The sequence below is a fragment of the Fukomys damarensis genome, unplaced genomic scaffold (genome assembly GCF_012274545.1).
Source record: "Fukomys damarensis isolate Sample0158 unplaced genomic scaffold, DMR_v1.0_HiC HiC_scaffold_10, whole genome shotgun sequence".
In the NCBI taxonomy this organism is placed as follows: domain Eukaryota; kingdom Metazoa; phylum Chordata; class Mammalia; order Rodentia; family Bathyergidae; genus Fukomys; species Fukomys damarensis.
The window spans coordinates 35,917,579-35,937,018 of record NW_022900922.1 but is presented as its reverse complement, the minus strand read 5'-3'; the positions used below and the strand labels follow the sequence as shown (position 1 = coordinate 35,937,018).

Genomic DNA, 19,440 nt, shown 5'->3' with positions numbered 1-19,440 from the left:
GATTTCCCATGTGGGACTGGGTTTGTTCTCTGCACCCTTTTCCATGAGTTACTCCAGTCAGGAAACCTGTGCTTCTGGGAGCGCTCACCACAGAGAGGCAGGTGGGAGCTGAGCGAGACCAAGTCATCCATCCCGGTCACAGTCAACTGTGGCAGTTGTATTGCAGTTCAGATCTCCTGATTTTCAGGTCTTTCTCTGTCCTATCTCAGTGTGGTAGGCAGGTAAGTAGGGATGGGGACTGTAAGCACAGGTAAGCCTTGGTGGCATGCGGTGGCTCCCTGGTGGACAACACACCTCTACACAGGCGGGCCAGTGACCACACTGGCACTAAGCAGCCCTAAGCAGCACCAGTGTCGCCCCCTTCCTCAGGACCAGAACTGGTCCACCAGGTGCTTCTGCTCTTACTGGCCTCCTGAGGTGATGTCAAAAGCTGCAGCTGTTCAGAGATGGAAGATAGGGTGGTAGAGGGCAAAGGTCACTCTTTCATTTTTGCTTATCAGGCTACTCTTTGCTTTTCCCAGTTTGCCTCCAGGACTAGTGATGGGTTTCTGGTGAAGAAAATGGCTGCCAGAGGAACCTTAATTTAGTCTCATTTCCCAGTCGTGCCCATTTGAACCTGGGACAAACTGAAATTCTTTAGAAGCTAGAGAAAAGAATGAAGTAAAATTAAAATGGTTTGCTCATTGCCTATGGGAAACTCTGGATTTCCTTGGTGAAGAAGGCCCTGTCACAAGGTGGTGAGGAAGGCCCGGGTACCTGGGGTGTAAGGGCGGCCCCTGCCTCATGCAAGGTAAATACTTCCTCTCTAGACGTAACTGCAAGGAATCTCGGGCTACTCCTACTTGCCTGCATTGGCTCCATTCCCTTCATTCCACAGCTCCATCTCCACTGTTTTCATTCTGCACATGGATACCTCACAGCACATAGCCATTTGGATCCCTCCATACTTTTTAAGAAAGTCACAGCATAGTGGTGTCACTTAACAACCCCAGTGACTGAAATATATCCCAAGACTTTAGCCGCTCACACGGACCGGGCACATACAGTAGAGCAACACAAATCATCAAACTTAAGGAAAACCCAGGAGCTTGACCACATACAAGGTAGTAAGGGAAAAAGAAATTGACCAACATCAGCACATTAGCAATTATTCAACCACTTCACAGAGTCTAAAATCATTAGCACCACGTGAGAAAGAGAGCAACATGCACACCCACCACAAACTCGAGCCTTTCTGTATACCAGTGGTCAACCCCTGGCTTCTAATTCTGCAGTGTAATCAGTAACTCAGTCACCTGTGAAATTTCAGGTCACTCCTTGATTACATGTAAAATTCATCCAATTATGCAGGCTGCCTAGGTTTAAGGAGAGTTATTAAAATGAGAACATCTTTGAGAGACTCTTTCAAAAGAAATAGTCTGTTGTTAAGCAAAAAAGAAAAGAAATAAAGAAAATTCTGTCCATTTGGCTACACTAAAGGAAGGTCTCCCTGTCGGCAGAAGGTATTATTCATGTCTCCAATTGGGAAAGTGTGGGCCACTAGGCCTGAGGCTTCTTCGGGAGAAAGACTCATCCTAAACAGTGCTGCATTTCCTTCTCTGAGATATTAGAAACTCTGGTTGGGGAAGGGATTCATACCATTGGGCCAGGTCTGCTGAAGTGGAGAAGTGATGATTTCTCTAGTCTTTGGTATGACTTTGCTTTCATCAACAAATAGGGAAGTGTGACCTATTGCTTCTTTTTCTTGGTCTATGCCCCTGACTGGTTAAATTGAGTATTCTACTGTGCGCGTGTGTGTGTGTGTGTGTGTGTGTGTGTGTGTGTGTCCAGAGGTAAAGATAAAATGAAGCCATTGAGGAAACCCATGTGTATTGAATTATCTCAGTGTCTCAGAAGCAGGCAGAGGAACCAGCACTTGTGGCCCCACATAAACTCACTCAGCTCGGCCTGTTCTCTCTTGCTCTTGCCGATGTACATCTGCTTCTGTGTAAAGACTCTTTGGGAAGAGGCCAATAATCTCTAATTTATGCCCTAATTATACAACCACTTCTCTCTTTGACAAGCTGAAGAAAACAAAAGTTTAAAGGGTAGAATATTTAACCACAATGTACCAAAGAAAAAAATCCAAAGCAGAGAAAAAAATAAAGACCTTAGTCAGACTTGCAAATAAAGCAGAAAACTTTCACAAGTCAGCAGCATTTCTTGAAATGAAGAGTCCACTTTCGTGGTAAGCTACACGAGAAATCAAAACAGCAAAAATCGTTACTTTCCTGCTTATATTAGGATTAAAACAGCAATGGTGTCCAGACCTGTTCAGAGAAAGGCCAGGCCTTTCCAGAAAGGGGATTAAGTGAGACTTAAAACAAAAAACTTCTGGTCCAAGGAGGAGAAAAATTGTGGACGATTAAAAATATAACTTCCAAAGAATCAAGATCCAGAGTTTTAAAGTTTTCTTTAGACTTAAAAATTACTGTAACCTAGCTTATCAGTAATGTCCTTTAAGCAAAACAAATTCCCAAGTTTTACCTAAGCATACATACTACTTGTATATAAAATGATAGCAAGCACACCAACTGGAAATGTATAGTCACTTGCCCGGTTGACTGGAATATGTCTCCTGTCACCACCTGACATCTTCCAAGACTGTTGTGGCCACCCGCCCCAGCCCACCCATATTGTCTTTCCACTGTGATTTTGGTTCTTTTTTTATTCTTCCTTGCCAAACATGTCTCCTCTGCCATCTCTCTATCAATTCAGCCTAAGTCTCACTGTTTAAATATTGTCTCGATGAAATCCAAGTCATCCTCCATATTCTTTTGCCTTATTTTAATGGTGATATCCCAGGAACTTTATTAGCTCAGACAGTGAGCCACTGGTTGATTCTTGGTCACCTTCATCGCAATGGGATTTGACATGGTATTAAAGCTAGTTCAAATGTCTAGTTACTTTTTTCATGGATGAGACAAAATACCCAACACCCAAAAAAGGTTGATTGAGCTCACTGTTTGTAGAGGTTTCAGTCCATAACTGGCTGGCTCCCAGGCATGGTGGCACTGGGCGGGCAGACAGACATCGCAGAGGAGAAACAGTTCATGGTGGGCACAAGGTAGCAAAGCAAGCAAAGGACAACCACAGCTCTTTCTGTCCCTTATATCTTACCCAGGCTACTTAGGGCGGGCATCACTCCCATGTTTAATCCTAGTGGCCTTGATCCTAGCAGTGCACCATGAATCAATCCTAGTGACACACACTTTAGATCCAGCCACCACTGAAAAAAACCCACCTATGACTGTGTAAGGATTTGCGGGACAGCCAGACATGGCTGAAACACCAAATTTAAGAAAACGCAACCTTTTCTAATATCTTATTTTACTGCCGACAAAATTAAAGCTGCTTACACAAATACATTCAATAAAATAACACATATGATGGACATAGAAAACTGGGATAAAAAAGTATGGAAGTTAAGATGGAACTAGGAAGGGAGTTGAGAATTTAAAGCTTGTGTTGTCAGGCTCACACATGAGCCCTTTACAATACATGGATGAAAAGTTCTAGCCCCCAGGACAAATCTGCTTTGTAAATAAAGTTTTATTAAAACACAGCCATTGAAACACATCCATTCATCCCCATATCATTTATGGCACTTTCATGCTACAGTGGCAGTTGAGTAGCTGCCCTAGAAACTACAGGGCCTAAAATATTTACTACCTGGCCATTCACAGAAGAAAATGTATAAATGCCTGGGCTATAGGATGCGCTGCCCAGATAAGCATACTCGTGTAGCCCTGAAGTAGAACTTTCTACTCTGAAGAGTGCACTATGTCATCTAATGAATAAACATCTTCAGCATCTTTTTTTTTTTTTTTGGTTTTTTTGAGACAGGGTCTCACTATGTAGTTGAGATTGACCTGAAACTCACTATGTAGCCCAGGCTGGTCTCAAACTCACAGTGATCCTCCTGTCTCAGCCTTCCGAGTGCTGGGATTAGCATCATTTTTTTAATAGCAATAAGTTTCACATGGCCTCTGGGATGACGCTGTCATAACACAAGTGAGTACAAGGAATCAGTGTAAGGCTTCACACCTGGCTTGGCTTAATTCAGGAACAGTGTCTGCAGGTTGCAAATGTCAACCAGCATGTGCAGCCCCTCCCTACTCACTCTCCTCAGCCCTGCGGACATGGAGAATGGGTTCAGGTGCTCTCTGCTGCTGAGTCCTCAAGTGTCCTCCAAAGTCTCCCAGTCCTCTGGCAGCTTCAACCAATCATTAGCCCTTGGCATGCAAGACAAGACCAATATGGCATCTATGCTCTCAGGATATTTTCCCTGAGCGCTCTGTTGCCTGTGGTGGGGAGGTTGAAATTGCACTGTCCACTGTGTGCCTGAAGCACAGCTGTTCTATTTCAGCAATGAGCAGAGTTGTCCCCTCTAGTGGCAGGTCCTGTGGGAGGACCAGATTGTCATCTTCCCGGGACAACTGGAGCCTGGCAGGCTGGCAGCCTGGAGAGAAAGCCCCACAGGGGACTCTCGTCTCCTCAGAGTGGACAGCTTGCTTGCTCCACTGCACAGGCTGACAGGGGTCAGAGCCACAGAGAGCATCGCAGGTGTGGTGTCTGGGAGTGCTCAAGCCCAATACCTATGTTTTTTAATTTTTCTTCAAAGAAACAAAGTTGAAGACACCACCATCTCAACCAGCCAATGTAGTCACACATTTGTCTTAAAAGAACTGTCCAAGGGACAAGGCATAAAAACAAACTGAAAAAGAAACTGCAATTCAGTTAAATGTTGCAATAAGAGACAAAATTACAAACTACAGATTTAGAAGAATATACTCCTTCTCAGGCTCATCCTTTCCTTGTGGCTAAAAACCCATGGCACGTACTGCTTATACTTCTAGTGGAATGAAAATTAAGGTCACCTGAAGAAAACTTTAATATGCAAATTTAAGAGAAACAAACTATTTTTATTTTATAATGTCGGAAATTGCTATACAACCTATACTCAACTTCTACCCATGTTATTAGAGGCAGAAAGACCAAATATATCATGTTATCATACAATGTACCCAGAGATCCTTCTGCGTGGTGAGTGAGGTATAAAAACCTAATAATTAAAACAGTCATGCCTGAAACTCTCCTCTTTATGGTATGCAGTTGTCTTCTAGAAGATAAACTACAAATAACTGAAATGTAAGCATTGACAGGAGAGTTAATATGGCCAACAAATGTGATAGATCAATGGAAGAAAATATATTTCACCTTTTTTTAAAAAAATGCAAATACTGCCAAATCCTGACATTTACTTTAACATTTAGAGTTCAGTTGCAGGCTACCTAAGGTCACATGGAAATGTGGAAAATTTGGACTCTATGGTTGTGAGAAAAAGAAGTAGAAAAAGTCATAAGGTGTCAGTCGTGCTCAGTCAGACACACAGTGATAGGAACTTGGTGTGCTCTTCTGGAACTAGTATGGGAAACTCAATTACTTACTGGATTTGAAAGCGCACAGATTGTAAATATGAAAAATTCTGTGGGGGAGCAAAAGCCACTCCATATCTGCTCTGCGCAGATCCCCTCAACACCAGGCCATCATGAGACCCAACACATCCATCCTTTGTCACACACTGAGCCCAAGCTGGAGGTACAAGCTACATGAATGTTGGATGGCGTTGCCTAAAAATCTTCTTCCACAACCATCCAGACCTCTAAAGTCTGTGCTTCTGAAAGATTGCTGTCCCAACTAGCATGCAGCATCTTTCCCAGAACCTCCTAGGCAAGAATAATTTGGCAGACTTCTACGAAACAGTCATGAAGATTCCAACTTACGTATCGCATACAGGGTGAGGATTATTCCAGCCAGGCAAAATCCTTCAAAGAACCTGAGTGTGCTGAACATTGTCACATTCACTGAGAGCGCCACGGTCAGTCCGAAGATCAGAATGAAGATGACGGAAAACAGCAGCACAGGCCGACGGCCAACCCTGCAGATGGAGAAGGAAAAAGTTGAGAATCATCGTTAAGCAAGATGGCAATGGTAGATGCTGAAACCCAGTATCCAGCAGATGCTCCGTATATGCTGAATACATATGGATGAAAAGCCTTCATACTATTTAGACCCACTTCACTACCTCATGGACTACTTACTGGGGCAGCAAGGGGACATTTACTCCAAGCCCTGGGTCTAAGGGAGCAGAGATCAAGTAGCAACTGGGTAAGAGAACTGAGACATGAATGCAATTCCTGCTGCTGCGTCTATTTCTGCGTATAAGCAGGGGTGATTCAAAGCAAGAGGAACAGAATCAGTAATAACTTCCCAAGCAGAGAGCTAGACGTGCCCAGCATAAAATGTCTTGAGAAACTGCTGACCTTTGGAACTGGCTGGAAAGTCAGAAAGGGCATGAAGTGAAGCAGCTTTACTTCCGCTCTCCAGGTTGTTCACTAAGACAGTTACCTGACCTCACAGGCAGCCTACAGAGCCAACGCCAAGCCAGCTGCCAGTGTGTTGTAGCTACACGACTGGCAGTGTGATTTGTAAGGGATCACATGCGAGGCCAAGATACCTAATCTGAACTTTAAATAACTGGTGTGGGACTGCCAGCATGCTCGGGGTGAAGCACACTGGAGGAACAGCAGTCACACAGAGTTCACAGATTACCCTTCAGGCCAGGCCAGGATTGGGGACCAGCAGGGGGTGACGTGTTTCTGGGGGGCTGGCAGGGCAGTGGGGTCCAAAGGATGGGGAAACCTCTTGTTCCCCATCTTCCCATATTAACTTTCTTCTTCTTCCCTAACTCACTCCAGATAAAACAGTGGCAGTAACTCATCAGACTAATATGTATCAACTGGGGACTGCAGGGGAGGCCTCAGAGAAACTGGGCAGAGTGGACGCTATTTGCCAGAACAAAAAAAGAGGTGGTGGTGGTGGTGGTGGGGAACCAGGCTTGATACCCTAAATGTCACCTAGGGTGTCCAAATGGCTTACTGGAAGAGGAAGATGCCCAGAGAAGGCAAATCTACTGAATCAGAAGGTAGATTTGTGGTCACCCAGGATTGGGGGTGAGAATGGAGAGCACATTTACAGCATTATTTTAAAGGGACAGAAATGCTTCGAACTTAGGGCAATGCTTGTATAATTCTGTAAATATGCTAAAACTCATGGAATCTTGTGCTTCAAATGGGTGAGTTTTATGGCATAGGAATTCTCTTAATTTTCTCTCTTTTTTAAAGAGTGATATTTGGTAAAGCATAGTCTTACTCTATGAAGGAGATGGGTGCAATTTTAAGAAAATGTGGGAGCAGGAATAACAGGGAGCTTTTCCTTCAGGACTTTCCAAACTCCTAACCATCTCAATTAGTCGCTTTGGTTTTGGGAAATGAGATCAAAGCTATGAGCTCAAAACAATGTAAATCACTGGTGTGGAGATCTTTCTTTTACCTCTCACCCTTGCTATGGTCATGAAGTCCTTACCCAGAAAGACCTTACCAGATGATTCTGTCCATATCCAGCTCATTTACAGATATAAATTTATGTGACTCAGTTTTCTCTAAAATGAAGGAAAACAATAAAATCTGATATCCACTTTTATTGACCTTGACCTACCTCACTGATACAGTGGGGATAAGTACCCTACTGTGCAGGTTGTTGAGGCCTTTCAGGAAAGAGGATGACGGTGCGAACACAACACCTAAATGTTTGAGCTCTCTCCCTTCCTGTGTTTCTACACCCCTGATGCCCACCATGTGTGATTTACCTGTTCTGGTACCTTTTAGAAAAGAGCTTGATTTTTAAATCTTATACAAGCCATTCTAAGTTCCTCCTCCCAAATGGTTGCTGAAATCAGTAAGTAAACCTTGTTATCAGGGACTGATCTGTGGTCTTTGAAGTTGGAATGCCCTGGTTTTAAATCCAAGCTCAAATCACTCCTAAAAGATGTGGTGTTGGGAAAAATCAAGCTTGTTCTAGGGAGCCTTGTGATCCTTTTTCTTGGGCCAGTTAATGTCTCCCTAGCAGGGCTGTTGTAGAGTGTAGACACGTGTGGGTGAGCATTCACTACAAGTTACAGCCCTGGAAATTTTGCTCGTGATGGCTCTCCAGGGTGATATCCCCTCAGAGATGACAAAATCCCACTCCTCAGTCTGCAGAGCGAGGCCTTGGTTATTCAGGATCAGTGGTAGGCAGAGTAACAGGCCCTAAAGACATCCATGTCCTCCCAATCCTCAGAGTGGACTCTGCACATGGGATTAAGATTAGGGACCTGGAGACAAAGTGTTTTGCAGGTGGGACCTACCTAATTACAAGGAGGACCCCCTTGACTGAGGGAAGCTGGGAGTGGGTGGTACGAGGGCCCTAAGGTGGAGGGAGGGACCATGAGCCCCAGAACACAGGCCAGTCCAGTGGCGGGGAAAGCAAGGAAAGGACCATCCCAGAGCCTGCAGGAAGAAGTGCTGCCTGCTGACTCCCTGCCTTCAGCCCAGGGAGACCCCTGTTGGGCCTGGGACCCACAGAACTATGAGATGGTTCATCTGTGTTGTGGAAGCCACTGGGCCTGCAGTAATCTGTGACAGCAGGCATCAGGAAAGGATGTGGGGTCTCAACCAGAAATAGTCACTCAAAGTCACTGCAGAATTGCATAGAGGGATTATATACACAGAGTGGTCACGCTGGAAGAAACCCCTCAAGGGACAATGTCCAACCTCACAGCTCTTGGCAGCAAGGAGCTCAGGAAGAAGAGACTGTCACAGGCCCATAGAGGGGCCCTTGTTGGGGTGTCCTTCCCTGAAGAGCTTGCCCTCATCTTCCCTGGGGGTCTGCAGCTTGTGTTCCCAAGGTCTCCAGGAGCTGAAGAGCTGGGCCCTCTGACGTGACCCATTGCTGGGGTTACAAAAGCAGGACATCTTGTGAGGAGCAACCGAGGGAAGGCACAGGGGCCTCTGTTTGGCATCTCTTCCACCACTTGCCTACCGAGCCTTATAGTGCTACCTGCTGGGTCTCCCCAGACAAAGTCCGAGTGGGAAACAAGCTTCAGAAGAAAACAGGGCACTATTTAAGTTCAAATGTGATGACTGAAGCCTCTGAAAGCTCATCCTGTGACTTTGGTCAACTTCCCCATTGCAGCCAGGAAGCCAGCTCCAAGCTACGAGCTCTGGAGTTCCCCTCCTTTTAAGCAAGGAGTAAAATGTCAATTTAAAAAATACCCATCCCCCTCCAAAAGCCAATGGAGTTGGAAAACACCAAACTTCCAAACTGAAAGAGGGCTGCTCAAAATGTCCCAAAAGCCACGAGAGCAGCTGCCCTGACCCCCGGACCCACCCGGTGGCCTGTTGTCTGTGGACCCTGGGAAAGATGACAGTGGCTCAGTGGGTTGACAGCATGAGACTCCTGGAGACTCACAGAATGGGCCCCAAACTCTCCAGTCCTTGGTCTCCAGGTCTGATATGATCAGGGAGATGACTCAAAGTGTGTATGCAAGAAGGAGACATCACAAAACAACCTTGAAGGAACTTATACCTTCATAGACCATTTCATTAATAAAGCCCATGCTGACTTTTCTATTAAATCACTTACCGAATAAGGACATTAAAACTCCATCAAGTCTGCAGTTTTTGGGAAGATGGTGACAGAGATCACAGTAGTATATATCTACTTAATTCAATTTAATGAAGATTTCTGGCAAATAGTATCTTTTAGGCCAATATATCTTATGCTGAAAACCCATGAACTCAAATCTTTGGTTAAATAAAATTCCTCCTTCTATTCTCAAAAAACAAAAACAAAACAAAAAGCCAAAGAGGCCCTGGTATGGGTCTCCAGAGCTCGCTGGCGGCTTTTCTGTGACTGTCCGCGGGGCCTGTGTCCCTAGGAAGCATTCAGAAATGATGACTCAGCAGATTCTGGGCACACAGGAAATCACATTATATGCGAGCGCAAAGAACTCGCAAATAGACACAAGCTTCAGGAAGGAAATTTCCACCACTTTAAAGTGGCCTCAGAACTCTCTGACACTCTTCCCAGCCCCGCCCCAACACACCCCAATCTGGCCGTTAGCCTGGCACAGAGGACATTGCAGACGCGCACTTGCTCCCCGCCACCTCAGCCCCAGGGTCCTCAGGCCCCAGATGTGCTGATTCACAGCACAGAAAATGACAGAAAAGATTCCTCTGAAGAGAGCAGATGGGGAAACAGCAATGCCACCCCTCTGGCCCTGGGTGGCTTACACTGTGCAGCTGTCCCCTAGCTGGGGCACAGCGCCCTGGCGCCCTCGTGACCAAGAGAGCCCTGAGGGAGGGCGAGAGCACTACAGTACGCAGCTCTGGGGCCATGTGGCTCGGTGTCAAGTCCAGTTTAAAGCTGGATGAGCTTGGGGATTGACTTCAGCCTCTGTGCTTTAGCTTTTCAATGAGGAAGCCGAGGCAGTAACAGCACCTACCTAATCAGCTATGTGAGGATGGGACCTTTGAATGTACGGGATGGTCCATCACCATGGCTGGCACAAAGCAATCAGGACGTGCTGGATGCTATTGCTATCGTCATTGTCATTAATACCTCTGCCACCTTGTCCATCCTGATCTCCATCCACACTGTGTCCTAGGTGCCCACCCAAGGGTGCACGTTCATTCTTACCTCTATCTCCTCCCTTCCTCTGTCTGCAATCCCCAGAAATTATCCAAATGCTGGTATCTTCCAGTCTTCCTTCCCATACACCTCAGAGAGGCACCTCCAAAGACTGTCTCCAAATGGGTGCGACATTTTGAGATGCTGATCAACACCGCCCTCCCCTTCTGTTCCTGTAAGTGAGAGGTCTCTAGCTCCCCTCCTAATTTTACCTTTTTAAAATTTTTTTGAGACAGGGCTGATCTCAAAATCTTGGGCTCAAGTAATTCTCTACCTCAGTGTCCTGCTGGGACTACAGGTGAATGCGCTGCTCCTGTGCACCTCCAACCCTTGCTCTTTAATGCATCTGGTGATCCACCCACTCAGTTCCAGCCCATAGAGCTCTGCACCTAGTCATCAAGCTCTTCCTAAATATTCAGTACTACATAAGGCTGCGGGCTGCTTTTGCTGGATTGTAGCAGCTAGAGAATTGCATATATTTATATTTTCATTCCTAAGCAGTCTGCTATGTGCCTTGGCCAGCTCTCTTAGTCCTGCATTCACCACACAGCAGCTTCAGCTTTCAGCTCTGGCATCAACACCAGGGCAGAGAAAAGACACAGTGGCAGTGCGCTAGCATGGGCCACGTCTCCGTGGCCAGCAAAAGCATTGTGTGGCTTCCAAAGGTTCTGTGGCAGGCGCGCTTGTACTCACCAATCAGCAATGCATCCAGTTATTAGGTAGCCAAAGATTAATCCAACCAGTAAGGAGAACTTAGCGATATGGACCTTCCAGGCATTGTCACACACAAGATCCCACTAGAGAGGGGCAAATAGAGAATAAATCAGAGACATACACAGAGCGAGTCGCAGGCAATCACAAGGGCAATGCAATAACCCTGCAAGGACCACGGCACCATCCTGAGGGCCACGCCATACAGACCTCTAGGCATCTTGTCAATGTTTTTGAAAGTCCAATGAGAAATGCCATTTGCCCACAAATCGAAATATAGTGTTTTGGCCTAGAATGAATTATCTAAGGCTTGAAGGAATGGTGCATGAAATCTGGGGATATGCGTTCCCTCTGTCCTGACCACCACAGGGAAGGGAAGGAGAGGGGGACAGCCAGGAGGTGGGCATGTCTGACCCCTGATTACCAGCACAGCTGCTACAACCCTCCAGGAGGTGGGGCAGCCCTGCCCACTTTCTGCACTGGGCGTTATAACAACAGGGAGACAGGGAAGGGGTTCTGGCATTTTTATTCCATAAGACTCCCCAAACTATAATCTTTAAAACAAGGCAAGAGTGAATAGTGAACACTGCAATAACTTGAACATTCTTGTTTTTCCTTCTGAATGCCCCTTGGGTTTTGCAATATAAATTGAACCAGGCTACTTGGAGAGAAAGCCAGTCAATGAGTAAATACAACATTTATCCTATTTTGTACAGTTTAGTTGTATTATTTAATAAGGAAAATCAAAACAAGTCTTCACTTTCTCTTCCATTTGCAGAAGCAAGAGAGAATCCTGGGCTGTCTCTCTCGGTGACGTGTTCCCAAGTGTGGACCAGGCACCCAGGTCCACACACAGCTCTCCTCTGGGTTGGGAGGCCTAGCCCTGCCTTTCTACATGTGTCTGCCCCTGCTCTTGTCTACTCTCAGGCCCAGCTGGAATGCAGGGGACCCTCATAAGCTCAGTCCCACCTCTGTTTTCAGGCTTCTGAGAAGCCTGACGGAGCTCCTGGGCTCCGTGGCTGTCTCTGCTACAGTGGGATTTGGGTGCAGCCAAGGTGGCGGCAGCAGAGGAAGGCCTGGGTCTGGAGGGAGTTGGAAGGTGCTGCTGTCATGCTGCTTCCACTACTGCCCTGGACTCCTGGTGACACTTGCCAGCTGGTGACCTGAGGTGGCTCGAGTTTCCAGAGACCTGGGACAGAGACCTATTCCCCCAACATATGTGGTTCCAGAGGGATCCAAATTTCCAGGCTGAGGAAGAAAGGGACCAAGGGACATAAGCACAAGGGGACAGGACAGCTTGGGTTTGTTCACGTGTCTGGGGCTGAGGGACACTGCTGGTCGTGCAGAATCTTTGGGAGAGTTCAGATACGGGGTTCTCTGCAGGGCTAACTCCCTTCCATGACCACTCCAGAGGCCTCAACATCTGCTCCAGAGCCACAGGGACCAGCGCATTAGCACCACCTGGGAACTAGCAAGAAATGCAAATTTTTGGGCCCTGGACCAGATCCACGCCATTGGAACTCCTGGGGATGTCGGAGCTGTGGGGCTTAACAAGCCAGCCCTGTGATCCTGACGGCCCCTGGCTGACTTTCCTTACTTCTGGGGACCTCCAAGCGATCCTGCCTCCCCTTCCCTGCCACTGTGAAAACAAAATCCCAGAACTTCACCATCCTGGGAGGGGTTGAAACAGTCAACTTCCAAGAGCAGGGAGAAGCTCAAACCCCACACAAAACACACAAGACTACTGCAAGCTGCAAGAGCAGGACTGAAAGCCCAAAGATGACTTACGTGTGATTCTGGAGGCAACCCTGGAAAACCAAAGCTCACAGGTATGGATTTTTAATAATAAATACCCCTTGGTGTGCAACCTATTGCTAGCTTCAGGAATGTAGATTCATCTTAAAATGTGCACTGCAGCATCTTCAGGAACAGCACGCGTGCACTCATTCTGCTTTTCGGCTCGGCTGACATGGGGGGAGCGACATCACACACCTGTCTGCTTTCATCTCCTGGTCACACCGCACCTGTGTGGACCTTAGCTTGGCACATGCTTGGCAGGAGAGAAGCAAGCCCTGACCCCAGGTTGCTGCCATGCAGCGATGCACCAGCTGCCTTCTCTATTATTCACTGTGCTTTCACACACCTTCGCGTCTCCACCCAGACTTCCCAGTTTATTGAGGTTAACTGATGCAAAGGAATACATTATACTTTTATTAAATGGCTAGGAGACACAAGATTTTAATAAAAGCATTCAGCGGAGTGGAGGAAGTGGCCAATACTCAGCTCAGCGATCCGAACAACTATTACACTTGGCCTTGGGCAGCCAAGACCCCATTTAGTTGTTCTCTAGTAAGTTGTTCAGTGGTCACCTCCACGCGACCCCTATCAATTAACAATGTGAAAGTGGGAAATTAAAACTGTAGAGGAGACTGAACTGTTCCCGAGGGCAGGAGGAAAGGAAGCCTGGGTAGAGGTGTTGGCTGGCAACCCTGCTCTCAGCCTGTGGGCATCCACCTGCCCTAGGGTGCATTGGGCCAGGGTATCCAGGCCAAAGCAGCCACCAGGTGTCTCAAACCATCCTAAATTAGACGTGAGAATGGACAGTATATCTGAGTCAACAACATGAGTGGGAGGCCCCAACAGGCTCCCCAGAATAAGGCTTACTTGTGCCCGGGATCCACCTAAAACAACACCCTTCCGAGAGCAGTGGCCACCCAGAGGTGCATTCCTTTTGGCCAAGTGGGGCAGGGCTGGGGGAGTCCACTGAGCTGGCTCCCTTGTTTGACTTCCACTTTCGGTATTGACAAAAATGTACCAGGAAAATAGAATAGGTTCCAACAGAATGTTATCTCTTAAAGAACTCCCCTGAAGAATATCAAAAGTATGAGGAAACTTTGAGATGGCCCAGTTTTCCTGGTCATTCACATTGCTACAGGGAAGATAGGTACTTGGTCAGAGCAAAGTCTCTGAATTTTTAAAATTTGAAACAGGCTGATAGGTATAATGATCTAAAAAGTGCAGAACAAGGCTTAATGTAATGGGTTCTGTCTCCAACATTACCCTGCTCACCTCTCTCTCCTTACCCTCTCTTCTCTTCTCATCAAGTCCGTCTCTGACACCACCAGATACATTCCAATACATCCTGATTACAGCATGCCCCCGCCCTGCTGATGTCATGGACAACCCACATGGCACAGGTGTGACAAGCTTTCCTCATCACCTAGGATTCCAGCCTCCTTGTATGTGCTCCTGCAGTATGGACTGGAAAGCTAAAATATGTCTTAGAGACAGTGACTTCCTGATCCCCAGAAACCCAGCTGAGACACTGGCAGGTTTGTTCTAGGGCTCTCTACTGACAATCCATCCAGTGGCCCAGTCTGCAGCTGCCCCAGCAACTTGGCAAGTCCCATTTCCCTGTATTCAATCCTTATCTCTGAAATGCACAAGGTGGTTTCTGTTATGTGGAAACTGAAACCCATTCCCTGATTAAACTGTCTGGGGTGGAGCTTCATGGCAAGAGCAGGCCAAGTCATGCCCGCTCTCCTGAACTCATACATGACTCTCCTTACTTAACTCCTGCTCCCTCAAGGCCGTTCCCTAGAGAACAATGGAAACAGTTCTTCAACAAGCACACTAACCCTTCATCAACAGGTTTAACAAGATCATAAAGCACTCAAGTCACAGTCCCATCTCATAATCGTAGCCTCGCCTCTCGGCCCTACCTCTCCCATCAGGAACATTCTGTGCTGATGTCCTAGGAATCTTCCAGCCAAGATTACATAGAGAGGCACAGGCTCTGAGGATGTGTCCATGTTCCCCCACAGTACTGATCACTATACCTCCCATTAAAACAGGGAAAGGAAAACAAAACAGTAACAACAACCAAACAGGCAGTGGCTACAGAAACTCTGGCAGATTATTTCTTTGTACCTGTACATTCTAAGGACAGACTGCAAGAAATACAATTCATATTACTTTAAAGGATTAGCAAATTGGCTAACTTACTAGAGTAGAGAAATATTCATCAAACTAATGAAATTTCTAAAGAGGCTGGAAAATAAATGAGGGGCAAGGGAAACAATTTTCAACAATAATGAAAATAAAATTCAAAACAAGAATCATAAAGAAATATTGGAAGTAAGTAGATTCTTTGCGTGTGGAGATGCAATTCTGCACGGATTAAAAACTAAGGGGTGGGAGGAGCTACCTACAGAAAAGACTGGTAGATTTTATAACAGTCTATTTGTTATTAATTTTATTATTTAACTACTATGCATTAAAAATACCATGAACAAAGGGGCTGGGATTTAGCTCAGTGGTTCTGGCGACTGCCTCACAAGCTCAAGGACCCGAGTTCAATCCCCGGTATCAATCAATCAATCAATCAATCAATAAAAATGCCATGAACAAGTCTAGAAAGACATAAGAGTTCCTAAAATATAACCCTAGTGAAGATTCTGAACAGTTAACAAGTATTAACTTATTTTTTCTGAAATATATTTTCTCATCAATATGGACCAATATTCCAACCAGAAATGGGCTAAGTGGCAAGACAACTGACAAAATATGAAATATAAATGGTTTTTAAAGACTCAGGAAATGTTTGATTTTGTTAATAAAAATAAAATCATAATATTTTGGTCTGTAAAACAAAATTTTTAAAAATTTGCTAAAGAGACAGGAAAGAGAAGTAGTTGCAGACCTGTACAAAAGGGTGAACAGGCCAATTTTCTGGAAGAGATCTAGCAGCTCACAGCACAGTGCTCGCCATAGCATCCCCCTGTATCCTGGCAACTCCTTTTGTTGGAATCTTTCCCAAGGAAGTGACCAGAGAGGGCAAGGAGCTCCTGGCAACGGCGGTCACTGGCTTTGGCTACAGGAGCAAAACGTGCCTGCTATTGCAATCCTGCCACTGAAAGCTTGCTTTCCAGAGCTGAGAACTGAGAAAAATGCTCACGATCTAACGAATCCTCAGAATGAAAAAGTACTGAACATAAAAGATGTTGATATATGTGGGGAAAATTAGAAGCTATTCCAAACCATCAAAAGTGAGACTAGAATTATGTACATGGACCAACCCCATAAAGCAATGTAAACATGATGTACTGAAAATATGTACTGATAAGTAAAATAAATAAAAGAAATGGAAAAGGCTAAGCTGTATCTTCCATCTTGACTTTTGCAAACTTCCTGCAATTACTATGAACTCTATGACAAAAGGATAACTAACGTTCGAAAGTAATGGAGGGAGTAGACAAAAGCATTACAAAAAACAAACCCACAGAGACAAAACTTTTCCACCTTTTCTGGGGTATATATTTTTATACAACCTAAATAATTAAGCCTAGAGGAAGCTTATTATGAAAATAGCTTGGGTGTCAATTAAAAAATAATAATGAAATAGAGCCAGGCCAGTGGCATTCACCTGTTGTTCCAGCTACTCCGGAGGCTGAGGCAGGAGGCTCACTTGAGCCGGAGAGTTTGCGGCGGGAGAAGCAGACAACAGAAACAGCAAGGGGCACACACGTGTGCACAGTCATTGCAGACCAAAGGGCCAACCTCCCTCAGCCAGGCTTCCCAGGCTCAGCAGCCACAATTAGCTTCTCACACGCAGGCAGCCTGCGCGACCCTGTGTTTTCGTATTCACTCTAGCAGTAATATACTTTCCTTCTTCCTGAAAGACTCCATCAAAATTCAAGATATACTACATGATCTGGAAACCTCAAATTACTCTCTGCTTTTTGCAGCTCAGCTCATTCTCCAATTTTAGGAGGCTCACTGTTAACAGCAGCCGAGCCAAGTGCCAATTAGTCAGCGCCCTCACCAGCTTCCTTCCGTGACATCACAAACATCTCCGCCAGGTACTCTGGGGATTTTTTTTTTTTTTTTTTGTTTGGTTTCTCAAGGTTGTTAATGGCTGTTCAAATTGCGTGTCGTCTTTCACTCTTTTCTAACCTACGACAGAATAATCATGACCTTTTTGAAGGAAATTCAAAAAACTGACTGCTAGCTGGTCCAGGCTAGACGGGGCTTCTCTGGGCCTAACAAATCTATAGCCCACATTCCTTGCAGGAAACCCACTCTAGAGGGATGGGCAAAGTGTTTCGACTCCGTGTGATGCCATTTTTATGACTTCCGTGGTAATTTTAGGTTCATTTTCAACCTGCTCAGTGATCTAACTTTCATCTCTTTCTCCAAACGGTTAGCTCCTGTTGCCTGCTTCTCTGAAACGCAGCGTCCAGGTGTTAAGAGAGGTAGACAGTGCTACTCTCTATTCACTAACACTAACACTGAGGCTTTCCTGATTCTCACTCAGGTTAAGCCTTTTTAAAGGGCTAGAAACAGAGATCTTCTTTCCAGGAGAATTTAAAAGGGAAACAGAAAAATCACCCCCTGAACATGGCCTCTGGCGAGCTGATGGTGTGATTATCTCTAGGAAAACTACTCCAGAAGTCACTTTTCCCCTTTTCCTTTCTGTTCTTTTACTTCTCCTTAAAGAAAATAAGATATGTATCATTCTGAGCAGGGGTGTATGTTATTAAATGTTTCCATTCACATGATGTCAGGCATTCGGGAAAGCTGAGTAGACACATAGCATAGATTATTGATAAGCAATGTCCTATTCACAGAATCTTGAACTGTCTTTCCAGTATCTGCAAAGTGTATTTTACTAATGGTTCTCACCAACCACCTCTAAGAAAGCCCTAGAAAGACGCCTGTGAAAAGCCAGGCATGGCAGAGCAGTATGGAATCCAGCACTCTGGGAGGCTGAGACAGGAGAATTGCCAGTTTGAGCCCAGCCTGGACAATTTAGCAATTTAGCAAGACCTTGTCTCAAAAATGAAAAAATAGAAAGGGCTTGGGTTATAGCTCGGTGCAAGGGTCCTGGGTACAGTCCCTAGCACAAAAACAAACAAACAAACAAACAAACAAACAAACAAAAAAAGCCAGACCTCTTACAGAAAGAGAAAAAGAAGGAAGGAAGGGAGGGAAGGAAAGGGAAAGACCCCAAACCCACAGAGCCTGAAGCATTGCGAAAGTGACTGTTAACTCCTCCAGTGAGCTCGACCTGTATTAAACATCATGAACACTAAGCTCTTGAAAACCCAGGCTCTGTCTCCTGTGTTGGAGAGGACGACCTCCAGAGCCGTGTGCCACTGAACCATAGCACTAACATGAAGAGCGTCCCACTCGCTTTGCGAAGGAGCCAAGCGTGGGGCCTTCTGCCAGGAGTGCCAGGGACTCCTCGGAATGGAAGAATCCAATGACCAGTGGTCAGTCAAGGAGAGAAACACAGGAGGAGGAAACCCATGGTCGGCTGAAAACCCCACCTTCATGGCTCCCCGACTCCACAGGCCCCGGCGCTGAAGGAACGGGACCTTGCTGGCCCTCCTGAGCTGAGTCACCTGCCTCTGTTCACAAGCCTGGCTCCCACTGCCTCCCCAGCCCCAGGCCCTTCCCTGGAAGTACTCTTTACAGCCCAGCCTGTCCCCATCCCGCCCCACCCCCACTCTCGTCCTGACACAGCACTGTGATTGCCCGTGGCTCAGTGTGTGACAACGTGCTGTGAGCTTATGTGAGCACTGTAAGCACACAATTAAGGGAAAAGAGAAAGGGCATGAAATTGCACAGGGGACAGATAACTGGTTCCATATCCCTATTTATCAAGTTTAATTAACTGAGCTGAGGGTCTTCTTTCCTGAGGACCACTTCTCCGTGCTTCAATTACATGTCGTGGTCAGAACAAACATCTAGACTATCAAAATGCAATATTGTAATTGCCTGTTAGAAAGTCATTCTCCTCCTATCTCAGGGCTGGTAAACTATAGGCTAAATCTGACCTTGTGCCTGTTTTTGTAAATAAAGTTTTATTGACACCCAGCCATTCCTCATTTATGTATCTATGGCTGCTCAATGTACTACAAAGCCAATAGAAAATGGTGTATATGAGAAATTTTTTTACAACAATGAAGGATTCTCTTTTAATAGAATATATCTATTACATAAATTAAGCATTGTTCTATGGGGAAAAAGGAGACTAAAATTAGTTAAGAATGGGCCATGTGCTGGGCATGCTACTGGCTGCTTTTCTTTTCTTTTTTTTTTTTTTTTTTTTCT

General features: G+C 45.7%; 1 protein-coding gene across 1 annotated transcript in view; it reads right to left on the bottom strand.

The window, feature by feature from the left end:
* Positions 1-19,440, bottom strand: part of Slc22a23 (solute carrier family 22 member 23) — a 145,949-nt gene that overhangs the window by 98,464 nt on the left and 28,045 nt on the right. The window contains exons 4-5 of the mRNA XM_010623060.2: positions 11,305-11,408; positions 5,826-5,980 (exon numbers count right to left, since the gene is read on the bottom strand). Coding sequence (XP_010621362.1) covers positions 5,826-5,980; positions 11,305-11,408 — 259 coding nt within the window. The remainder of the gene's footprint in view (positions 1-5,825; positions 5,981-11,304; positions 11,409-19,440) is intronic.